General features: G+C 62.6%; 1 protein-coding gene across 1 annotated transcript in view; it reads right to left on the bottom strand.

The window, feature by feature from the left end:
* Positions 1-20,699, bottom strand: part of LOC102458573 (inactive serine/threonine-protein kinase TEX14-like) — a 42,078-nt gene that overhangs the window by 2,421 nt on the left and 18,958 nt on the right. The window contains exons 7-17 of the mRNA XM_075917946.2: positions 16,688-16,798; positions 15,443-15,587; positions 15,034-15,215; positions 14,825-14,964; positions 14,505-14,695; positions 14,315-14,423; positions 14,184-14,236; positions 13,711-13,869; positions 2,353-2,608; positions 2,114-2,208; positions 1,566-1,652 (exon numbers count right to left, since the gene is read on the bottom strand). Coding sequence (XP_075774061.2) covers positions 1,566-1,652; positions 2,114-2,208; positions 2,353-2,608; positions 13,711-13,869; positions 14,184-14,236; positions 14,315-14,423; positions 14,505-14,695; positions 14,825-14,964; positions 15,034-15,215; positions 15,443-15,587; positions 16,688-16,798 — 1,528 coding nt within the window. The remainder of the gene's footprint in view (positions 1-1,565; positions 1,653-2,113; positions 2,209-2,352; positions 2,609-13,710; positions 13,870-14,183; positions 14,237-14,314; positions 14,424-14,504; positions 14,696-14,824; positions 14,965-15,033; positions 15,216-15,442; positions 15,588-16,687; positions 16,799-20,699) is intronic.

The raw sequence follows: 20,699 nt of genomic DNA, 5'->3' as shown, positions 1-20,699 counted from the left end.
TAGGACTGGAAGGGACCTCAAGAGGTCATCGAGTCCAGCCCCCCGCCCTCAAGGCAGGACCAAGCTCCGTCTACACCATCCCTGACAGATGTCTATCTAACCTGTTCTTAAATATCTCCAGAGAGGGAGATTCCACCACCTCCCTTGGCAATTTATTCCAATATTTGACCACCCTGACAGTTAGGAATTTTTTCCTAATGTCCAATCTAAACCTCCCCTGCTGCACTTTAAGCCCATTACTCCTTGTCCTGTCCTCAGAAACCAAGAGGAACAAATTTTCGCCTTCCTCCTTGTGACACCCTTTTAGATATTTGAAAACCGCTATCATGTCCCCCCTTAATCTTCTTTTTTCCAAACTAAACAAGCCCAGTTCATGAAGCCTGGCTTCATAGGTCATGTTCTCTAAACCTTTAATCATTCTTGTCGCTCTTCTCTGGACCCTTTCCAATTTCTCCACATCTTTCTTGAAATGTGGCGCCCAGAACTGGACACAGTACTCCAGCTGAGGCCTAACTAGTGCAGAGTAGAGCGGCAGAATGACTTCACGAGTTTTGCTTACAACACACCTGTTGATACAACCTAGAATCATATTTGCTTTTTTTGCAACAGCATCACACTGTTGGCTCATATTCAACTTGTGGTCCACTATGACCCCTAGATCCCTTTCCGCCATGCTCCTTCCTAGACAGTCGCTTCCCATCTTGTATGTATGGAACTGATTGTTCCTTCCTAAGTGGAGCACTTTGCATTTCTCTTTATTAAACCTCATCCTGTTTACCTCTGACCATTTCTCTAACTTGCTAAGGTCATTTTGAATTATGTCCCTATCCTCCAAAGAAGTCGCAACCCCACCCAGTTTGGTATCATCTGCAAACTTAATAAGCGTACTCTCTATCCCAATATCTACATCATTGATGAAGATATTGAACAGTACGGGTCCCAAAACAGACCCTTGCGGAACTCCACTTGTTATCCCTTTCCAGCAGGATTTAGAACCGTTAACAACAACTCTCTGACTACGGTTATCCAGCCAGTTATGCACCCACCTTATCGTGGCCCTATCTAAGTTATATTTGCCTAGTTTATCAATAAGAATATCATGCGAGACCGTATCAAATGCCTTACTAAAGTCTAGGTATATGACATCCACTGCTTCTCCCTTATCCACAAGGCTCGTTATCCTATCAAAGAAATAAACGGAAGCGGGAGCCCGCTGGGTGTCGGGTCTGGTCTGTGGGGCGCTCGGACTGCACTGGGGAAGGGGGGCTGCTCACTGCACACAGGCCCTGGCTCTGCCCAAGCCATTTATTAGTGAGCGAGGGGGTAGCTGATCTCTGCTGTTCAAAGCTGCTGGGGGTGAGGGGCTCACAGGGTCCCCCTCCTTCCTCTGCCCCAGCTGTCCTGGCCCAGGGGCAGGGCACCTTTCTCGCCTGCTGCCTGGGGCCGAGCTGTCCTCTTCTGTCGTGCTGCCCTAGAGGGGGAGCTGGGGTTAGTGGGACTCGGGGAAGGACCTTGGTGCTGGGTGAGGGGGACAGGGTCCCTCCCTCACCTGGCCCAGCCCCTACCTGCTCCACTCCCTGCCTGCTGGCGGGCTGGCCCCAGCATCTCCTGTGGCCTTCAGCTCCTCTCTGATCTCCTGCAGCAAGTCCAGCCTGGAGAAGAGGGAGTGAGTCAGAGGGGGTGCTCCTGCAGCCGCTGCGGGCCCTGTGTGGGGCAGAGGCCCAGCCAGACCCCCATAGCTGCTGTGTGGGCAAGGGGGTGCTGCTGGAGGGCGAGTGGGGTAGCCTGGGCTTGCACTGGGGTACTGGCACCGAAACGTCCAGAGGGAACATTGCCAGGGCCCTCAGGAGGGCTGCTGGGCGTGGCGCCTGGCTGGGTCATGGCCACGCCGGGCAGCCAGCGGCACTGCCCTGTAACGCCTCAGGAAGAGGCTGAGAGAGCTGGCCTCCCCCTCCACCCCAGGGCTGGAGCCACTCACGACTGCAGGGTGCCAAGGGGGCTGTCCAGGGCAGGCTCCTGGGCCAGGTCAGGGTGTCCCAGGCCCTGCAGACAAACAGAGCGGAGAGTCGGTAATGGGGTCAGATCTGAGGGGCATCCCTGGGGGTCCTCTTACCTGCAGCTGCTCCTGCATTCGTACCCAGGCAGCGAAATCGATGAGGGTCTGTAGGGGATGGCTCCTGGCCCCTGTGCTGGCCCCACTGCCCTCACCTGGGGAGGAGGAGACCAGGTGAGCGTGGAACTCTGCCCTGGCCGCTGAGCGCTGCAGGAGTCAGGAGAGGCAGGGCAGGCTGAGCTGCACCTCGGTGGGTCCCAGTCTGGGGAGCCCACAGGCTCCACTCTAGGGGGACTCACCTGCTGGGGCCACAGGGGGCTGGCTGGACCGTGGCAGGGCCCTCAGGCTGCAGCAGGACTGTGCGGTCCGGGGATGGCCCACCCCAGGGCTGTGGCGGTGGCGCCGTGCTGGGCGCGCTCCCTGGAGGCTGACAAGGTCCTGCAGGGCCTGGATGCCAGAGGCAAAGCGGCGCTCCAGTGTTTCCAGGGAGGCTTGGGCCTGGTCCAGCAGGCAGGCAGAGGCCTGGAGGCTAGTCACGCAGGGCAGGGCCAGCTCCTAGGGGACACAGCTGAGGTTAGATGCCTGGCAGACGAATATTTACCCTGAGCTCTGCTGGGTCGCGTGGGAGCACCCAAGCACACCGCTTCTCCCTGCCTGTTGGTAAGCAGCCCCAGGGCCGGCCTGTGCGCTGCTTCTCCTGCAGCTCAGCGCACACCATGGCCTAGGCGGAGGCTCCCTGGGGTACCAGCCCGCCCATGGGCAGCACCAAGGCTGCTGGGGGCTGGAGTGGGAAGTCCCGGCATGTGTGGCTAGGCTCTGGGGGCCGACAAAAGAAGTTACAGTTCAGTCTGTTCCGTCAGCCAGCCCAGCCCAGTCTGGAACGCCTGCCGCTCTGAGCGGAGTCAGGGGCTGTCTCTCTCAGGGACCCTGCCACCTGCCCACAGGCAACAGATCCCTGCCACGAGCTGGGACTGCTCCGCTCCAGAGCTGAGCTCCGGGAACGCCAAGGGCTCCAGCACGACCCACCTGGGTTCTGCTCACCCTCGGGTGCCCCAGTTTCTTCCTGCCGTTCACTCCCAGGGGCACTTGGGAGTGGTGCACCGAAGGGACGAGCGCCTCCCAACAGGACTCATTCTGCAAGGTGGGCTTCACATCCGTGGCCAGGCACCGGGCAGTCTCCCGGCTCTGCTTTCACTTCTTACATATTGACGATCACCCTCAGGGTCGCTTCTAGCACATGTGGCCGAGGGAGCTGGGCTTCCCTCCCGTGCATTAGACAGCCAGAGCAGAATCCAGGACACAACCGGGAACACATCGGCTCTCCTTGTGCGACAGTGAACCACTCTGGCTGTGGGGCCGCTTGTGCAGGACCCCGGGCCCGGGGTCTCTTTGCCACGATTACTCGTAGTAGTTCCTGTCACATTACTGGATTTTAAAGGGAGCAGCCAGATGACGGCTGCACCCAGGGGGCGGGGGGCCATTTCCCCCAAAGTATATAAAAAGGGGGCCATGTGCGGTGTCAATGGAAGCTTATCTTCATTTATGGAATTGTATAATATGTGTATGTGGACTTGGAAACATGGACTCTGGATGGATGCTGGAGAATTCTCTCTGCTTGAGCACTGGGCGAGGAATGCTCAGCCAATGGACGTGCTAACGAGCGAGGCTCTGGGGACAATGGATCTCTAAATGCCAAAGACACACCTGGCCACTGACCATGTGACCCTCCCCAGCTTAGGAGAGACCAGGGAGGGATATAAAATGCCATCTGGCAGACTCCATTTGGGTCTTCAGTTTTGCTCTGGATCCCAGATGCAGCCTTGCAGGGAACCATGAGCTGGAAAGAACTGTGGACCCATCCTGACATGGGGTATACACCAAAGACTTTTAAGCCAGCAGTTATAACATCTCTGCTAGAGCCTGCATCGAGAACTGGTGATTCAATGCATGTCATGTATTATCCTTTAACAACCTTACACTCACACTTTTCTTTCTTTTACTAATAAATCTTTAGATTGTAGATTCTAAAGGATCGGTTCAGCGTGCTCTTGTGGGTAAGATCCAGAGTGTAAATTGACCCGGGAACGGTGGCTGGTTTCTTGGGATCAGAAAGACCCGTTCGGGGTAGGTGAGAGTGGGCTCTAAAACCCCTCGTCTGTGTGTTAGGCCCGGGGCTGTTAGGGGCACAGATAGGGCTGGGGTGTCAGAGGGGTTTTGCTCATAAAGCTTCTTGCTGGGCAGATCAGCAGCTGAAGCGCTCGGTGCGACTGGTTTGTGGCCTATTTGGGAAGGTCCCTAGTCTGGGGCTATAGAGAGCCCCGAGTTTGAGCAATTCGCCCTGAGCAGACGCCCTCAGCCGTGCCCAGACCCGGCCCATCACAGTTCATTGATATATTTAGTTGCAAAGTCACCCCCAACCACAGTGAATTCTGGAAGGCCAACAGGCTCTTGGCTACGGGGGCAATGCACTGATCTTTCACAGGGCTCTGAGTGAAATAATCTGTTCCCGTTCATATGTTCGTGTTCCGTTTGCTTTCAGGCTTTGGGGACAAATTCCATACACACGAGATCCAGCAGTCCCTTACTTTGGCTGTTACTGGGCAGAGAGTTTGGGGGATGTTTTCCAAGCTCAACTTTGGCAGAATTCTTTCCAAGCGAGCCAACAGAACCCTCTTCTGCCCCTCTCAAATGTCCAGATTACCCAAAACTGTCCTCCTGCAGCGAGTCCTCCGTTCTCCTGGCAACATCAGCTGATAATGGTGATGAAGCAAGTCCCTCATCTCCCAACAGAACAGGCTTCCTTGCGGTGCCACCCGGTTCCACGCTCTCTGCACGGTATGTACAGGTCTCCCCGTCTTTCAGCAGTCAGGGTCACTTTCAGGCTAGGGTCTCTGCAAACATTCCTCCCTTGCAATCTGGGTAACTATGTAAGACCTAGCGGGTGACATTTGTATACACCTCAGGCACAGCACTGGGGAAGGGGCTTCATGCAGTTGAGTGATGCTACTTTGCATCTGACTAGGGCCAACAGGCAGGCATTTGGTCATTGTGACCGTCGCGGGGTGCGATCACCCTCTCCCGCCCTGGGAGAGGGGATCAGCGGACCCCGTCGTCAGCCTTCAGCCTGTTGGTCCTGGAGTCTAGTTCAGTTTAACACCTTTGGGCGCGGTCACCCCGCTCAGCCGAGTCTGGGGGACCTGCAGGCCCCGAGGTGGGCTGTCTCCTTAAGCGGGGTTCTTCCCCGCGGTCGCTGCCGGTGGCTCTGGCTCGGGGCGCTGGTGCGCCCTGCAGCTCCCGACAACGGCGGGAGGGGAGGGGGACCCGGGCCCACCCTCTCCACCGGGTCCCAGCCCGGGGCCCTAAGCACAGGGGTCAGCTAGCTCCCTGTGTGGTGGACGTGGGGTTCTGTCCCGAAACGCGTCCGCCCACGGGCGCCAAAAGGGCCCCTCCCCGGGCTGCTTCCTCCCCGCCGCGAACCCCGTCGTCCTCCCCGAGGGGTCCCCGTAGCCTACCGTGCTTCGGTCGCTTGATGAGGGCGTAGTCCGTCCTCTGTCGTGGGATCCGGCCCCCTCAGCGGTCAGCTGCCGTGGGTGTCCTTGACCCTTCGCCGCCGGGTGTCCTCGCTGAGAACCCGGCTTCCCCGGTGGGGGCGTCTCCCTGTGTTCGGCCCCAAGCCCTGCGGGAGCCCGCCGCCAAGGACGTCCCCCTCCCGCGCTGCCCGTGGGCCCTTTTCAAATGGCCCGCTGGCGATGACGTCACGCTGGTGCGCCGCCCTTCCAGCGGCGGTGCGCACACTCCTGTCCTGCCCGGCTCGTCAGTCCCGGTGCCTGTTCCCAGCGGACACGCGCCGGGTGTCAGATGGGCCGCCGCTCCGCTTCCCAGCCGCGGGGGAAGCTCCCGCGGCCGGTATCTGCCGCGCGCCGGCTTCCCGCAGCCAGGTGCCGCGGCTGTGAGTGCTGCCTCCCCCAGCCGCCCTGGGCAATCCTCCGTGCGGGCCGGGGACGGCCCGTCACAGTCATCGTAAAAACCCCTCGTGCTCTGGGAGTGGGATGTGTGCCGGGCCGGGCCAGGCCGGGCCGGGGCACCGCTGAGGGCCTCCACTCAGGGCAAATTGCTCAAACTCGGGGCTCTCTATAGCCCCTGACTGGAGACCTTCCCAAATAGGCCACAAACCAGTCACACCGAGCGCTTCAGCTGCCAGCCTGGCCAGCAAGAAGCCTCATGAGCAAAACCCCTCAGACATCCCAGCCCTATCTGTGCCCCTAACAGCCCCAGGCCTAATACACAGGGGAGGGGTTTTAGAGCCCGATCTCACCCACCCCGAACGGGTTCTTCTGGTTCCAAGAAACCAGCCCCAGGTCCCGATCAATTTACACTCTGGATCTTACCCACAAATCACGCTGAGCCGATCCATTAGAATCTAAAATCCAAAGGTTTATTACTAAAAGAAAGAGAAACATGAGAGTGAGGTTGTTAAAGTATGATACGTTACATGCGTTGAATCACCCAGTTCTCGATGCAGGCTCGCAGCAGAGATGTTATAACTGCTGGCTTAAAAGTCTCTGGTTACATCCTATGTCAGGACGGGTCCACAGTTCTTCCCGGCTCTTAGTTCCCTGCGAGGCTGCATCTGGGATTAAGAGCAAATCTGAAGACAAAAACTGGAGGATGCCACATGGCATTTATACAGCTCCTTGGTCTCTTCCAAGCTGGAGCGTCACGTGGGCAGCGGCCAGGCCTATAACTTCATTCCTCAGGTGTCTCTTTGGCCTTTAGAGAGCTATTGTCCTTGGAGCGGCGCTCATTAGCATATCCATTGGCTGAGCATTCCCCGCCCATTGCTCAGCCTCATACAGCGAAGTTTCCAGCATCCATTCAGAGTCCATGTTTCTAACTCCACACACAGATATTATCCAATTACCTGAATAGCAGATACAGAATCAGTAGAAGAGAAGCTTTTGTTTGACGCTTCACATGGCCCCCTTTGTATACACTTTGGGGCAAATATCCCCTGATCTGGCTGCTCCCTTTAAAATCCAGTAACGTGACAGGATGTCAACCCACTCCTGGCCTGGCCAACTCTCCATGCAGCCGACAGGACAACACTCACAGGTCCTGGCTAATGCTGTATTTGGAAACCATAGGTGTCCAGTGCTGCTAACCTCCTATGCCCTGTGGCAGCCTTCAGGGCATCGCTTTGGGAACTGTTATCAGAACTTTTCTTTTTCCTCACTGAACTGGCGTTTCTCCAGAGACAGTTTCAACCCATGTTCCTGCAGACAGTCATACTCTTCTTGCTCTTCCAAAGTGTCACTGAATATTGTCAAGTCATGCAGATACACCAGGCCTTGCATAGGTTCATGTCACCAACCATCCACTCAATCTCTGAAATGGCCCCACATGTTTTGTGGGGCAATCTCAGAAATTCACAGAAGCCAAGGCGCTCTCTTCCATATCTGCTAATCCCATAGGTATCTAATGGTTTTCCTTTTTGGATCTTACTAACAACTTCCTGTTAGGCACCCTAAGGCATATTCCACCCTTGCTGATACACTGGTCAGGTACATCTTTAAAATACGACAATCTATGCACACACATAAACCTCATTCTTTTCTCTGGCCACAAGTGGGGAAGCGTAAAGGCTTGTAGGGTTCCTTCCCTCTTTGTCTCCTGGATGTTTCTGAACATCTTTGACATCTGCAGGGTGCTAGTCCCCTCAGACTTTCCTAGAAAGGCCCATCATTCTGCCAAACGTGATGTGCCAGGAGTTGAACATCCCGCTCACATGGGGTCTTTGCACTAGCTTCCATGTCAAGCTCTCCACACCAGAGGAATCAGGAAGTCAGCAAAGTTCAACTTCTCTGGGTGAAATATGGATCTAACGGTCTTGTGAGGGGCAGATGGGCCACTGTGCAGCCAAGTATACCTGTGCTAACGCAGCTCCCGAGGAATAGCGACGGGCTGCTCAATTTCATTAGCCAGCAGCAGCTTTCCTGACTCTTTCTAAACAAGATGGGTTTTGACACACGTCTCTTCACCATCGATCCCAGTGACACAGCTGTATCTAGGGCTTTGACCAAGATCAATTGATTGACTGGTGGCCGTCTGACCCCTTGAGCAATTCCATCCTCAGATGGGTTGCCCTTGGGCCCCGATCTTTGTGTCACTGCCCCCTCGCCCACATTGGTGGTCTTCTCCCTCTTTAACTGGATATGCTTCCAAAGAGTGTATGGGGCTTCAGGCTTTGCCTATGCTCAGGTCCAGCACAGTCCTGGCCTAGCTGAACCAGAGCCGCGACGTGGCTGCGTTTGTCCCTGCAAACAAGGCAGCTGGTGTGGGCAGCTGATGGACAGAAAAAAGCAAGAATATGCCTCTCAGTCCCAGCCACAGCCTGTGGGAATTTTCGCTTCACAAGCCCCTTTCACAGATATGGGTACGGGGTACGGGTCATCTCCTAGCCCCACTGGCAGATGGGTCAGTAAGAGGGGCCACAATGATTGCGGGGGTTGTACTCCCGCGGCGCAGCGTCCGATTCTCCTGCCCTGTGCTGCAGCGACTGGGGTGCGTGCACGGTGCCCAGTGGGGGATGGGATCCGTGGGATGACTCCTGAGGGGAGGCCGGTAGGAAATGGCCCAGGTCCCAAGTCACCTGTTCCTAGGGAGGAGTGCAGCCAGGGATAGAGAGCACGTTGGGCCTGGCAATCTGAGCAAGAGAGGGGAGGGGCGGGGCGGGGCGGGGCTGCCTAGGGGGCTCTGACCAGTGCCTCGCTGTGAGTTAGTTTCTGGGCTGGCTCAGGAAGAACAGAACCTAGATGGCTTGGAGGGCCAGGCAGGGGCCCAGGGCCCTGGGCCCTGGCCCCCTTTCCCCAAGCTGGGCTGGGCTGGCTGCTCCTGGTGCCTGTAACGAGTCTGGGCTACGCTGTGTCCCTGGGAGTCAATAAAGAAGCAGACTGAAGAGCTTGAAAATGATCTCACCAAACTAAGTGATTGGCAATGAAACGGCGGGGGCGAGGGCGGCCGGGGAGGCGCAGACGCGGCCGGGGCGAGGGCGGCCGGGGAGGCGCAGACGCGGCCGGGGCGAGGGCGGCCGGGGAGGCGCAGACGCGGCCGGGGCGAGGGCGGCCGGGGAGGCGCAGGCCGGGCCGGGGCGAGGGCGGCCGGGGACGCGCAGGCAGGGCCGGGGCGAGGGCGGCCGGGGAGGCGCAGGCTGGGCCGGGGCGAGGGCGGCCGGGGAGGCGCAGACGCGGCCGGGGCGAGGGCGGCCGGGGAGGCGCAGGCCGGGCCGGGGCGAGGGCGGCCGGGGAGGCGCAGACGCGGCCGGGGCGAGGGCGGCCGGGGAGGCGCAGACGCGGCCGGGGCGAGGGCGGCCGGGGAGGCGCAGACGCGGCCGGGGCGAGGGCGGCCGGGGAGGCGCAGGCCGGGCCGGGGCGAGGGCGGCCGGGGACGCGCAGGCAGGGCCGGGGCGAGGGCGGCCGGGGAGGCGCAGGCAGGGCCGGGGCGAGGGCGGCCGGGGAGGCGCAGACGCGGCCGGGGCGAGGGCGGCCGGGGAGGCGCAGGCGCGGCCGGGGCGAGGGCGGCCGGGGAGGCGCAGGCGCGGCCGGGGCGAGGGCGGCCGGGCAGGCGCAGGCAGGGCCGGGGCGAGGGCGGCCGGGGAGGCGCAGGCGCGGCCGGGGCGAGGGCGGCCGGGGAGGCGCAGGCGGGGCCGGGGCGAGGGCGGCCGGGCAGGCGCAGGCAGGGCCGGGGCGAGGGCGGCCGGGGAGGCGCAGGCGCGGCCGGGGCGAGGGCGGCCGGGGAGGCGCAGGCAGGGCCGGGGCGAGGGCGGCCGGGGAGGCGCAGACGCGGCCGGGGCGAGGGCGGCCGGGGAGGCGCAGACGCGGCCGGGGCGAGGGCGGCCGGGGACGCGCAGGCAGGGCCGGGGCGAGGGCGGCCGGGGAGGCGCAGACGCGGCCGGGGCGAGGGCGGCCGGGGAGGCGCAGACGCGGCCGGGGCGAGGGCGGCCGGGGAGGCGCAGACGCGGCCGGGGCGAGGGCGGCCGGGGAGGCGCAGACGCGGCCGGGGCGAGGGCGGCCGGGGAGGCGCAGGCGGGGCCGGGGCGAGGGCGGCCGGGGAGGCGCAGACGCGGCCGGGGCGAGGGCGGCCGGGGAGGCGCAGGCAGGGCCGGGGCGAGGGCGGCCGGGGAGGCGCAGACGCGGCCGGGGCGAGGGCGGCCGGGGAGGCGCAGGCGCGGCCGGGGCGAGGGCGGCCGGGGAGGCGCAGGCGCGGCCGGGGCGAGGGCGGCCGGGCAGGCGCAGGCAGGGCCGGGGCGAGGGCGGCCGGGGAGGCGCAGGCGCGGCCGGGGCGAGGGCGGCCGGGGAGGCGCAGGCGGGGCCGGGGCGAGGGCGGCCGGGCAGGCGCAGGCAGGGCCGGGGCGAGGGCGGCCGGGGAGGCGCAGACGCGGCCGGGGCAAGGGCGGCCGGGGACGCGCAGACGCGGCCGGGGCGAGGGCGGCCGGGGAGGCGCAGACGCGGCCGGGGCGAGGGCGGCCGGGGAGGGGCAGGGCCGGGGCGAGGGCGGCCGGGGAGGCGCAGGCAGGGCCGGGGCGAGGGCGGCCGGGGAGGCGCAGGCAGGGCCGGGGCGAGGGCGGCCGGGGAGGCGCAGACGCGGCCGGGGCGAGGGCGGCCGGGGAGGCGCAGACGCGGCCGGGGCGAGGGCGGCCGGGAGGCGCAGACGCGGCCGGGGCGAGGGCGGCCGGGGAGGCGCAGGCGGGGCCGGGGCGAGGGCGGCCGGGGAGGCGCAGACGCGGCCGGGGCGAGGGCGGCCGGGGAGGCGCAGGCAGGGCCGGGGCGAGGGCGGCCGGGGAGGCGCAGGCGCGGCCGGGGCGAGGGCGGCCGGGGAGGCGCAGGCGCGGCCGGGGCGAGGGCGGCCGGGGAGGCGCAGACGCGGCCGGGGCGAGGGCGGCCGGGGAGGCGCAGACGCGGCCGGGGCGAGGGCGGCCGGGGAGGCGCAGGCGGGGCCGGGGCGAGGGCGGCCGGGGAGGCGCAGACGCGGCCGGGGCGAGGGCGGCCGGGGAGGCGCAGACGCGGCCGGGGCGAGGGCGGCCGGGGAGGCGCAGGCGGGGCCGGGGCGAGGGCGGCCGGGGAGGCGCAGACGCGGCCGGGGCGAGGGCGGCCGGGGAGGCGCAGGCAGGGCCGGGGCGAGGGCGGCCGGGGAGGCGCAGACGCGGCCGGGGCGAGGGCGGCCGGGGAGGCGCAGGCGCGGCCGGGGCAGGGCGGCCGGGGAGGCGCAGACGCGGCCGGGGCGAGGGCGGCCAGGGAGGCGGGGGCCGGGGCGAGGGCGGCCGGGGAGGCGCAGGCGGGGCCGGGGCGAGGGCGGCCGGGGAGGCGCAGACGCGGCCGGGGCGAGGGCGGCCGGGGAGGCGCAGGCAGGGCCGGGGCGAGGGCGGCCGGGGAGGCGCAGACGCGGCCGGGGCGAGGGCGGCCGGGGAGGCGCAGGCGCGGCCGGGGCGAGGGCGGCCGGGCAGGCGCAGGCAGGGCCGGGGCGAGGGCGGCCGGGGAGGCGCAGGCGGGGCCGGGGCGAGGGCGGCCGGGCAGGCGCAGGCAGGGCCGGGGCGAGGGCGGCCGGGGAGGCGCAGGCAGGGCCGGGGCGAGGGCGGCCGGGCAGGCGCAGGCAGGGCCGGGGCGAGGGCGGCCGGGCAGGCGCAGGCAGGGCCGGGGCGAGGGCGGCCGGGGAGGCGCAGGCGCGGCCGGGGCGAGGGCGGCCGGGGAGGCGCAGGCAGGGCCGGGGCGAGGGCGGCCGGGGAGGCGCAGACGCGGCCGGGGCGAGGGCGGCCGGGGAGGCGCAGACGCGGCCGGGGCGAGGGCGGCCGGGGACGCGCAGGCAGGGCCGGGGCGAGGGCGGCCGGGGAGGCGCAGGCGCGGCCGGGGCGAGGGCGGCCGGGGAGGCGCAGGCAGGGCCGGGGCGAGGGCGGCCGGGGAGGCGCAGGCAGGGCCGGGGCGAGGGCGGCCGGGGAGGCGCAGGCAGGGCCGGGGCGAGGGCGGCCGGGGAGGCGCAGACGCGGCCGGGGCGAGGGCGGCCGGGGAGGCGCAGACGCGGCCGGGGCGAGGGCGGCCGGGGAGGCGCAGACGCGGCCGGGGCGAGGGCGGCCGGGGAGGCGCAGGCGGGGCCGGGGCGAGGGCGGCCGGGGAGGCGCAGACGCGGCCGGGGCGAGGGCGGCCGGGGAGGCGCAGGCAGGGCCGGGGCGAGGGCGGCCGGGGAGGCGCAGACGCGGCCGGGGCGAGGGCGGCCGGGGAGGCGCAGGCGCGGCCGGGGCGAGGGCGGCCGGGGAGGCGCAGGCGCGGCCGGGGCGAGGGCGGCCGGGGAGGCGCAGACGCGGCCGGGGCGAGGGCGGCCGGGGAGGCGCAGGCAGGGCCGGGGCGAGGGCGGCCGGGGACGCGCAGGCAGGGCCGGGGCGAGGGCGGCCGGGGAGGCGCAGACGCGGCCGGGGCGAGGGCGGCCGGGGAGGTGCAGGCCGGGCCGGGGCGAGGGCGGCCGGGGAGGCGCAGGCAGGGACGGGGCGAGGGCGGCCGGGGAGGCGCAGACGCGGCCGGGGCGAGGGCGGCCGGGGAGGCGCAGGCAGGGCCGGGGCGAGGGCGGCCGGGGAGGCGCAGACGCGGCCGGGGCGAGGGCGGCCGGGGAGGCGCAGACGCGGCCGGGGCGAGGGCGGCCGGGGAGGCGCAGGCGCGGCCGGGGCGAGGGCGGCCGGGGAGGCGCAGGCAGGGCCGGGGCGAGGGCGGCCGGGGAGGCGCAGACGCGGCCGGGGCAAGGGCGGCCGGGGACGCGCAGACGCGGCCGGGGCGAGGGCGGCCGGGGAGGCGCAGACGCGGCCGGGGCGAGGGCGGCCGGGGAGGCGCAGGCGCGGGGGGGCGAGGGCGGCCGGGGAGGCGCAGGCGGGGCCGGGGCGAGGGCGGCCGGGGAGGCGCAGACGCGGCGGGGGCGAGGGCGGCCGGGGAGGCGCAGACGCGGCCGGGGCGAGGGCGGCCGGGGAGGCGCAGGCGCGGCCGGGGCGAGGGCGGCCGGGGAGGCGCAGGCGCGGCCGGGGCGAGGGCGGCCGGGCAGGCGCAGGCAGGGCCGGGGCGAGGGCGGCCGGGGAGGCGCAGGCGCGGCCGGGGCAAGGGCGGCCGGGGAGGCGCAGGCGCGGCCGGGGCGAGGGCGGCCGGGGAGGCTCAGGCAGGGACGGGGCGAGGGCGGCCGGGGAGGCTCAGGCAGGGACGGGGCGAGGGCGGCCGGGGAGGCGCAGACGCGGCCGGGGCGAGGGCGGCCGGGGACGCGCAGGCAGGGCCGGGGCGAGGGCGGCCGGGGAGGCGCAGGCCGGGCCGGGGCGAGGGCGGCCGGGGAGGCGCAGACGCGGCCGGGGCGAGGGCGGCCGGGGAGGCGCAGGCGCGGCCGGGGCGAGGGCGGCCGGGGAGGCGCAGGCGCGGCCGGGGCGAGGGCGGCCGGGCAGGCGCAGGCAGGGCCGGGGCGAGGGCGGCCGGGGAGGCGCAGGCGCGGCCGGGGCGAGGGCGGCCGGGCAGGCGCAGGCAGGGCCGGGGCGAGGGCGGCCGGGGAGGCGCAGGCGCGGCCGGGGCGAGGGCGGCCGGGGGGAGGGAGGGGTGCAGGCCTGGGAACTGGGACAAGCGGGGCGCAGACCCAATGCCACATACCATGGTGCTAGAGGCAACGCTGCCACTCTCGCAGCCTCTTGTCTCCTGGCCACTGCTGTGGAGCTGCACGCTGCTGTCCGAGGCTGCTCTGGCCTGATGCACCAGGGGGCTGTGCTGCCTCTTGCCTTGCTGCCCTGGCACTGGGCTACCGCTCCCCAACTGGGGAAAGTAGGGGGCATTGCTGAGAGCCTCCGGGGTGGTGCACTAAATCCTGTTTCCCACCCCTTTACCTTGTTCCTTGGACCCTACCCTCCATTTCCCCACTCTGCACCTGAGCTCTTCCATGATGCCCCACACTGACCAAACCCAACATAGCTGGGCCCTGGAGCTCACCCTGGGATTTCCACCCTGACATTCTTACCCCCACCCCTGGACCCTGCCTACACCTCATTCATCCTGATCTCCCAATCCCCTCCCACCCTTAAGATCAGCAATGGCACCTGAGGCTGTCCCACCCCCATTCCACCCCTTACCTCAGCCCATTGGTCAGCACTGCCATCGGCCGTCGCCCACTCGTACCTCGACTCTGGGGAACAGAGGGGTGGGGATCAGGGCCCAGCAGCAGTATCCCCAGTCCATCGCACCCTCACCCCACGGCTCTTACCTGCAGGGGCTTCAGGGAGGCACTCCAGGGCGGTCCAAGCCTCTCCTGCCCATGCACACAGCCTCCTGGGAGACAAGGATGGTGGGTCACAGGGCCTCCCCACCACCGCCTGGGATGGGGATGGACAGGTCTGTTAGCTCCTGGCTGGGCACAGCGGGGGGGGGATTCCCCTCCCCCCCAGCCCTGTTACCTGCAAGGCTTTGCGCAGGATGTAGCGAATGTCAGACAGGGAGCCATGGCGTTCCCGCTCCCGGAGGGCCAGTCCATCCCTCACCACCTTATAATAGGGAGGGGGTACGTGGGCATCAGGGGACAGAGCCTGCCCAGCCTGTATCCACTGCTGCACGGCCGCACCATCTGCCCCATGCCAGGGCACGGTGCCTGGAACACAGAGCAGCTGGGTTAGATTGTGTGTGGGGAGGGTCCTGGCCCCACTGCCACCCACCACCCCCCAGGGCCTGGGCTAGACCGATTGCGAGGATCCAGCCCCACTCCTCCCCAGGCGCGGACCTGTGAAGATCTCCTGGGTGATGGCACAGAAGCTGTACAAGTCGGAGGAGACGGAGGCTGGGCGGCCGCGGATCACCTCTGGAGAGAGCCAGTTGTAGAGCTCAGAGGGGGGCACGGGGCCACAGAGCCCTGTCTCTGCCCTGAAAAGCAAGGACGAGGCATCAGGGTGGGGCTCTCCAGGGGCTCCCAGGGGCTCTGACAGGACTCACTGTGGCTGCATGTACTCCAGGTTGCCGAGTTTGGCCAGGCCCGGGCGTGCTAGCTGGACTGCGTGAGACGTGAGACCACGGTGCACATGCCCTCGCCCATGCAGAAACAGCAGTGCCTCACAAAGCTGCAAAAGCAGGCGCAGGGCAGCCAGGCAGGAGGGGGGCGCAGCGGAACAAGGGGCCTGCAGCAGGAGACACAGCATGAGTTGGGTGCCCTTTGCACCCCCATATTCCCAGCCCACTTCTGGCCCGAGTAGCACATCAGCCTGACGCCCGGCTGGTTCCCCACCAACGCAGGCAGCACCTCACCTTGCACCAGCCCTGCGCCTTCCTGGAACAAACAGCCCCTCACCCCTGCTCCAGGCCGGCTCCCCTCCAGGCTCAGTGGCCAGTACACAGAGCTCCTCACCCTGGCCCCAGGCTGGCTCAGCTCCTGGTGCAGGGCCCAGTAGAGAGAACCCATCTCCACCCTCTCGAACACTAGACGCACTTCCCGTAGGTCCAGGGAGGGGCTCACAGCCAAAAGCAACAGCAGCTGGGGGTGGTGCAGCCAGCTGCAAGAGAGAGTGCAACTTAGTGGGGGTGTAGGTCAGTGCAGGGCCCCCGTGGGAACAAGGGAGCATCAGCTAACAGGACAAGGGCAGCGATGGATCCCAGGGGCTCCACAGGGCTGGGATTCCGGGTAGAAGGGATGTCCAGGGCAGAGTGTAGAGCAAGAGTTTTATAACATTTTCTGTAACGTGCTTAATGGGTAGTGTGAGAACACACGTTAAACAACTCCAACTCTGGCTAGCAGGGAAGAACAGTCTTCTAGGCCCTCAATAGCGATCCATCAGGCAGAATGCTTGTGCCTGTGTCTGCTGTCAAGACAGACAGAGACCAGCAGGAGCCGTGTGATTCAGCATGAGCACACGGTTGCTCTTAGCAGTAATTAGACTCTAGACTGTGTTATAAAGAAAACATAATGAATGAATGAAAAGTGTGCACTAATCAAAGCTCTGTATTAGGAATGAGATTGATACCTTTCGGATGGACAGTGTGACCCTTCTCCCACGTGTGTAGTTCCTGGGGAGGGGGAGTGAACTACACACGTGGGAGAGGGGTCACACTGTCCATCCGAAAGGTATCAATCTCATTCCTAATACAGAGCTTTGATTAGTGCACACTTTTCATTCATTCATTATGTTTTCTTTATAAAACAGTGAGTGGAATGTGAGTGTCTGGAGAGATAACAACTTGGAGGCCCAACAGCTGCAGAGTCTGGACAGTGGAAGAGGGGAGGGGGCTGGAAAACTCAGCAGTGTCAAGGTACCATAAATTGACCCAATACAAAGCAGACTGATGGAAGACATGTGGATGGCCTGCAGTGTTAAGAAGCAAGCGCTCTGTTACAAACAAGACAGCCTTGAAATAACCCTGGGAAGGAGACCCCAACATACCAACGTGAGAGTAAAGAAGAACTCCCAGATAAACAGATATTAAGCAGAACAGATGGGGATTGATTAAGAGCTGATGAAGCGAAATGCATAGACCTGAATGGGAGAAAAGTCCTATCAAAGATGAAGCGCCTTGCGCGAATCTCTGGGTTTTGTCTGGTCAACATCAGAGTGTCAGTCATATACGCATAACAAGAGGGGGACTCCAGAGGTGCTACCTGCAGTGCTGTTGCTCTGCCACCAGCAGGTCTGTGGTGCCATGGGGCCTGCCGCCAGGGGGCTCTGGTTTCAGCCCTCGCACAGTGACAAGCTGTCCCTTCCACAGCCAGCTGGGGAGCAGAAAGGGGGGTGAGCATCGGGATCACCTCACTGTGACATTAGTGGATTTTAATAAGAAAATGCAGATCTTGGTTGCACCCGCTGTAGTGTGTTTGCCCCAATTCTGTGCCAAGTGGGCTATGTGAGTGAGGTGTCTAATGAAAGCTTGTGCTTTGCTGAGTCTGTGCTGCTCATGCCTGTAAGACTTGTTTGTGTGACATTATGGACACAATGGGAGACAGACCCATAGTCTCCTATAGACAACCACCTAACCTCAAGATGATTCTTACCAACCACCACAGGACATACCACACTAATACCAACCCTGGTACCTTCCCTTGCAACAAACCCCGTTGCCAGCTTTGTCCACATATTCATTCTGCTGATACCATTATTGGACCTAACCAAGTGAGTTATAAGATCAAGAACACATATTCCTGCGCATCCAGAAATATAATCTATGCTATCGTGTGCCGAAAGTGTCCGTCTGCTATGTACATTGGACAAACATCTCAGACACTTCGCCAAAGGATCAATGCCCACAAAACAGATATCAGACAGGATCACAAAGAAAAAACAGTTTCTTGCCATTTCAACCAGAAAGGACACTCTCTCAATGACTTAACCACCTGCATTCTGCTACAAAGACCTTTTACATCTGCACTTGAAAGGGAATCCTCTGAACTGTCATTCATGTTAAAATTCGACACTTTCCAAAAAGGACTCAACAAACATTTGAACTATCTCACCCATTACCAAGATAGTTTCCCCAATTATCACCTCTAATACCATTAACTCACAAACATCCCACTCTCCCTACCTCTAATACAGGGGTCTCCAAACTGCGGCCCGCGGGCCGGATGCGGCCCGCGAGGCCCTCTCATCCAGCCCGTGGAGACCTTTTTGTCTACGGAAAAAAAATTACGGAAATTTACGTGTATCCTGCCAAGATCAGCCGCCGCTTACGTGGACATTATGTTTTTACCGAATTAAAATAGAGGCACGCAGTAGTGCGTTATGTTTTATAATCTCAGATCACTGTTGATGTTAGGGACAACAAATCTAAAGCCAGAAATGTCTGCTATTTTGGCATCCAGGAAACAATTTCACCATTCACACTAATACAGGTGTTCATGTGTAGTGTATCAATGTGTTATTAAATAATAACTGAATAAAATAGTATTAAATAAATAATTAAAAACAACATCCATGTTTTGATTGTTTTTTATTTGGACCTCAAGTGTGTAGTCGGCCCCCGAACTGCTGTTTGATAGTTAATGCGGCCCTCGGGCTGAAAAGTTTGGAGACCCCTGCTCTAATATCATCAATTCACAGACACTTACCTTCCTTCCTCCCCCCCCCCCCCAGCATCCCCCTCCTGTTCTGCAATGTGATTTGTCCTTTTCATATTTGTTCTTTTTTTTTAATTGTATCCTTTGGTATATATGGTTGTGACTACTTTCTTCCACTATTTGATCTGAGGAAGTGGGTCTGGCCCACGAAAGCTCATCACCTAATAAACCATCTTGTTAGTCTTTAAAGTGCTACATTGTCCTGCATTTTGCTTCATTATGGACATGGGCTCTGGGCTTGTATGTAAATGTTTTCTGTCTGGCAGACAGCAGAAGGCATCCCCCCTGCTTACTGTGCAGAGAGGTTATTCAGTGACTAGCGATGCTGCATGGGCGATGGCTCTTAAGTGTTGCCAATAAACACCCGAGGGATTCTGCTGGGAACCTGCAGATTAGCAGGTACCCCATGGCTGTTTGCCTAAAAAGAACATGGGCAAGTTACTTAATCATGTGATCAGCTCCATTTTGGGAGGCACCAGTGCACAGGAAGACAATGGATTTCCCCTGTCCAGCGCTGGCGAGATTAGGTTTATAACCTCTCACCTGCGTAAGAGAAGGTTACTCACTCTGAGCAGTAACGGAGGTTTTTTGAGATGGTTGTCCCTGTGGATGCTCCACCACGGGTCTTGAGGCGCCGCTGTGCACCTAGTTAGAGATTTACAGTAGCATCGCCCTCCGGTGGGACACACAGGTGAGGCAGGCATCAGGTCAGGCAACTGTCCCTTCAATTCCTTCTCTGCCCCGGAAGGACAACCACCAGTCCAAAGCACAGGGGAGGAAGGGCGGGTGGTAGAGCTCCCAGAGGGACAATCATCTCGAAGAACCCCTTTACTGCACAAAGTAGTAACCTTCTCTCCTGTGGGTGCTCCACCTCAGGTGACAATGGAGCAGTAGCCATGATAGGAGGCGGGTGATCGGCTAAATGCGAGGACTGTGTGTCCGAATTCAGTGCCCCATTTCAGGTAAGCCTCCAGAGCGCGATGTCTGGTGAAGGTGTGTGCAGAAGACCAGGTTGCAGCTCTGCCAATGTCCATGAGAGGAGCACTGCTGAGGGAGGCCACAGAGGTTGCCATGGCCCTTGTGGACGGTGCACACAGTTGGAGTGGTGGCTCCTGACAGAAGCTGGCGCAAGCCAGGTGGATGCAGTTCCCAATGCACCTGGACAGTGTCCGCGTAGAGATTTGCATGCCCAAGGATCATTCAGCAGTGGAAATGAAAAGTCTGTTCGTTTTACGAATTGACCTTGTCCTTTCAAATAGAAGGCAATTGTGCGGTGCATATCAAGCATGTGCCATTTAGCTTCCTCGATGGTGGCGTGAGGTTTTGGGCAGAAGACGGGTAAAACCAGAGATCTGTTGCAGTGCCAGAAGGTAAGTACGTGTGGTAAGAACGTCAGGTGTGGTTGCAGGACCACCCTGTCCTTATGAAAGATGATGAAGGGCGGGTCAGCCATTAGAGCCCCAATTTCGCTCTCCCTTCTGGCTGACATAAGCACGACTAACAGAGCAACCTTCACTGAGAGGTGCAGCATTGACCATGTAGCCATAGGCGCAAATGGTGCATGGGTGAGAGCGCGTAGTATGAGGTTGAGGTCCCAGGCTGGTACTGGTGTTCTAACTGGCGGAAACATGTTAGTCATGGGGTGGGCAAAGACTGATTTGTCGTTGATGGATTGGTGGAACACTGTTATGGCTACAAGTTGTACCTTTAACAAATTGTGATGTAGCGGGGGGCTGTCTGCTCTGTAACCCGGTGTCCCCACCTGGCTGTGCTGTGAGGTGCGATTCCCACTGACTCACCCCACATGCGTATTGGCCCAGATACCTAGTCGCAGCCTAAGCAGTTAACAAGGCTCTTCCCAGAGGGAGAGACAAAGGAAGGGAGGTGGAGACAGCCACCTGGCTGGGGGGCAGGGCCCGGGAGCTGGGCAGGTTGGCTGGGAGAACATGAAGAGAACAGACTAAGCCGAGTGCTGGGGGTTCAGGGGCCTGTGTCCCCTACCCCAAGGGGTCTGAGGCTGCTGGCCCCTTACTCCAATGTCTACATCGAACCCAGGCTGGGCTGTATCTCTGAGAAGCAATAAACTCCCTATTCTACTGGCTGGTGGAGTCACATCTGGCTGCAGATGGGGATGCAGGGTTGGAGGGGGTCCCTGATGTGCTGCCACACAAGCTGAGGAGAGACCTGTATGTTCTAGGTATAAAAGGTACTCTAATATATCACCCAATGGAATTGTAGATGGATCTGCCAGTCTTTGACCCACCCAGAGAATCTTCGCAATTTGTATAGGTAGGATTTTCTTGTTGTGGCTCTGCGAACTACTGATTAAGATCTGCCTGACCTGATCTGTAAATGTGGTTTCTATTGAGGAGAGCCAGAGAGGAATCATGCTCAGAGGTGAAGGATGTGGGGAGATGGATGCCAGATTTGACCCTCTTGCTGAGTCAGGAGATGGACAGATTATCGGGGGCTGCCAAGGAGGATTTATGGATATGTGAAGCAGAGAAGTGTCCCAGGTCTGGTGCGGCCATGATGGAGCAATGAGTATTAGTGACACTGT

This window comes from Pelodiscus sinensis, chromosome 5, assembly GCF_052426305.1.
Source record: "Pelodiscus sinensis isolate ZL-2025 chromosome 5, ASM5242630v1, whole genome shotgun sequence".
Lineage (NCBI taxonomy): Eukaryota > Metazoa > Chordata > Testudines > Trionychidae > Pelodiscus > Pelodiscus sinensis.
The sequence above is the reverse complement of the archived record's forward strand: the minus strand, read 5'-3'. Positions and strand labels throughout refer to the sequence as shown.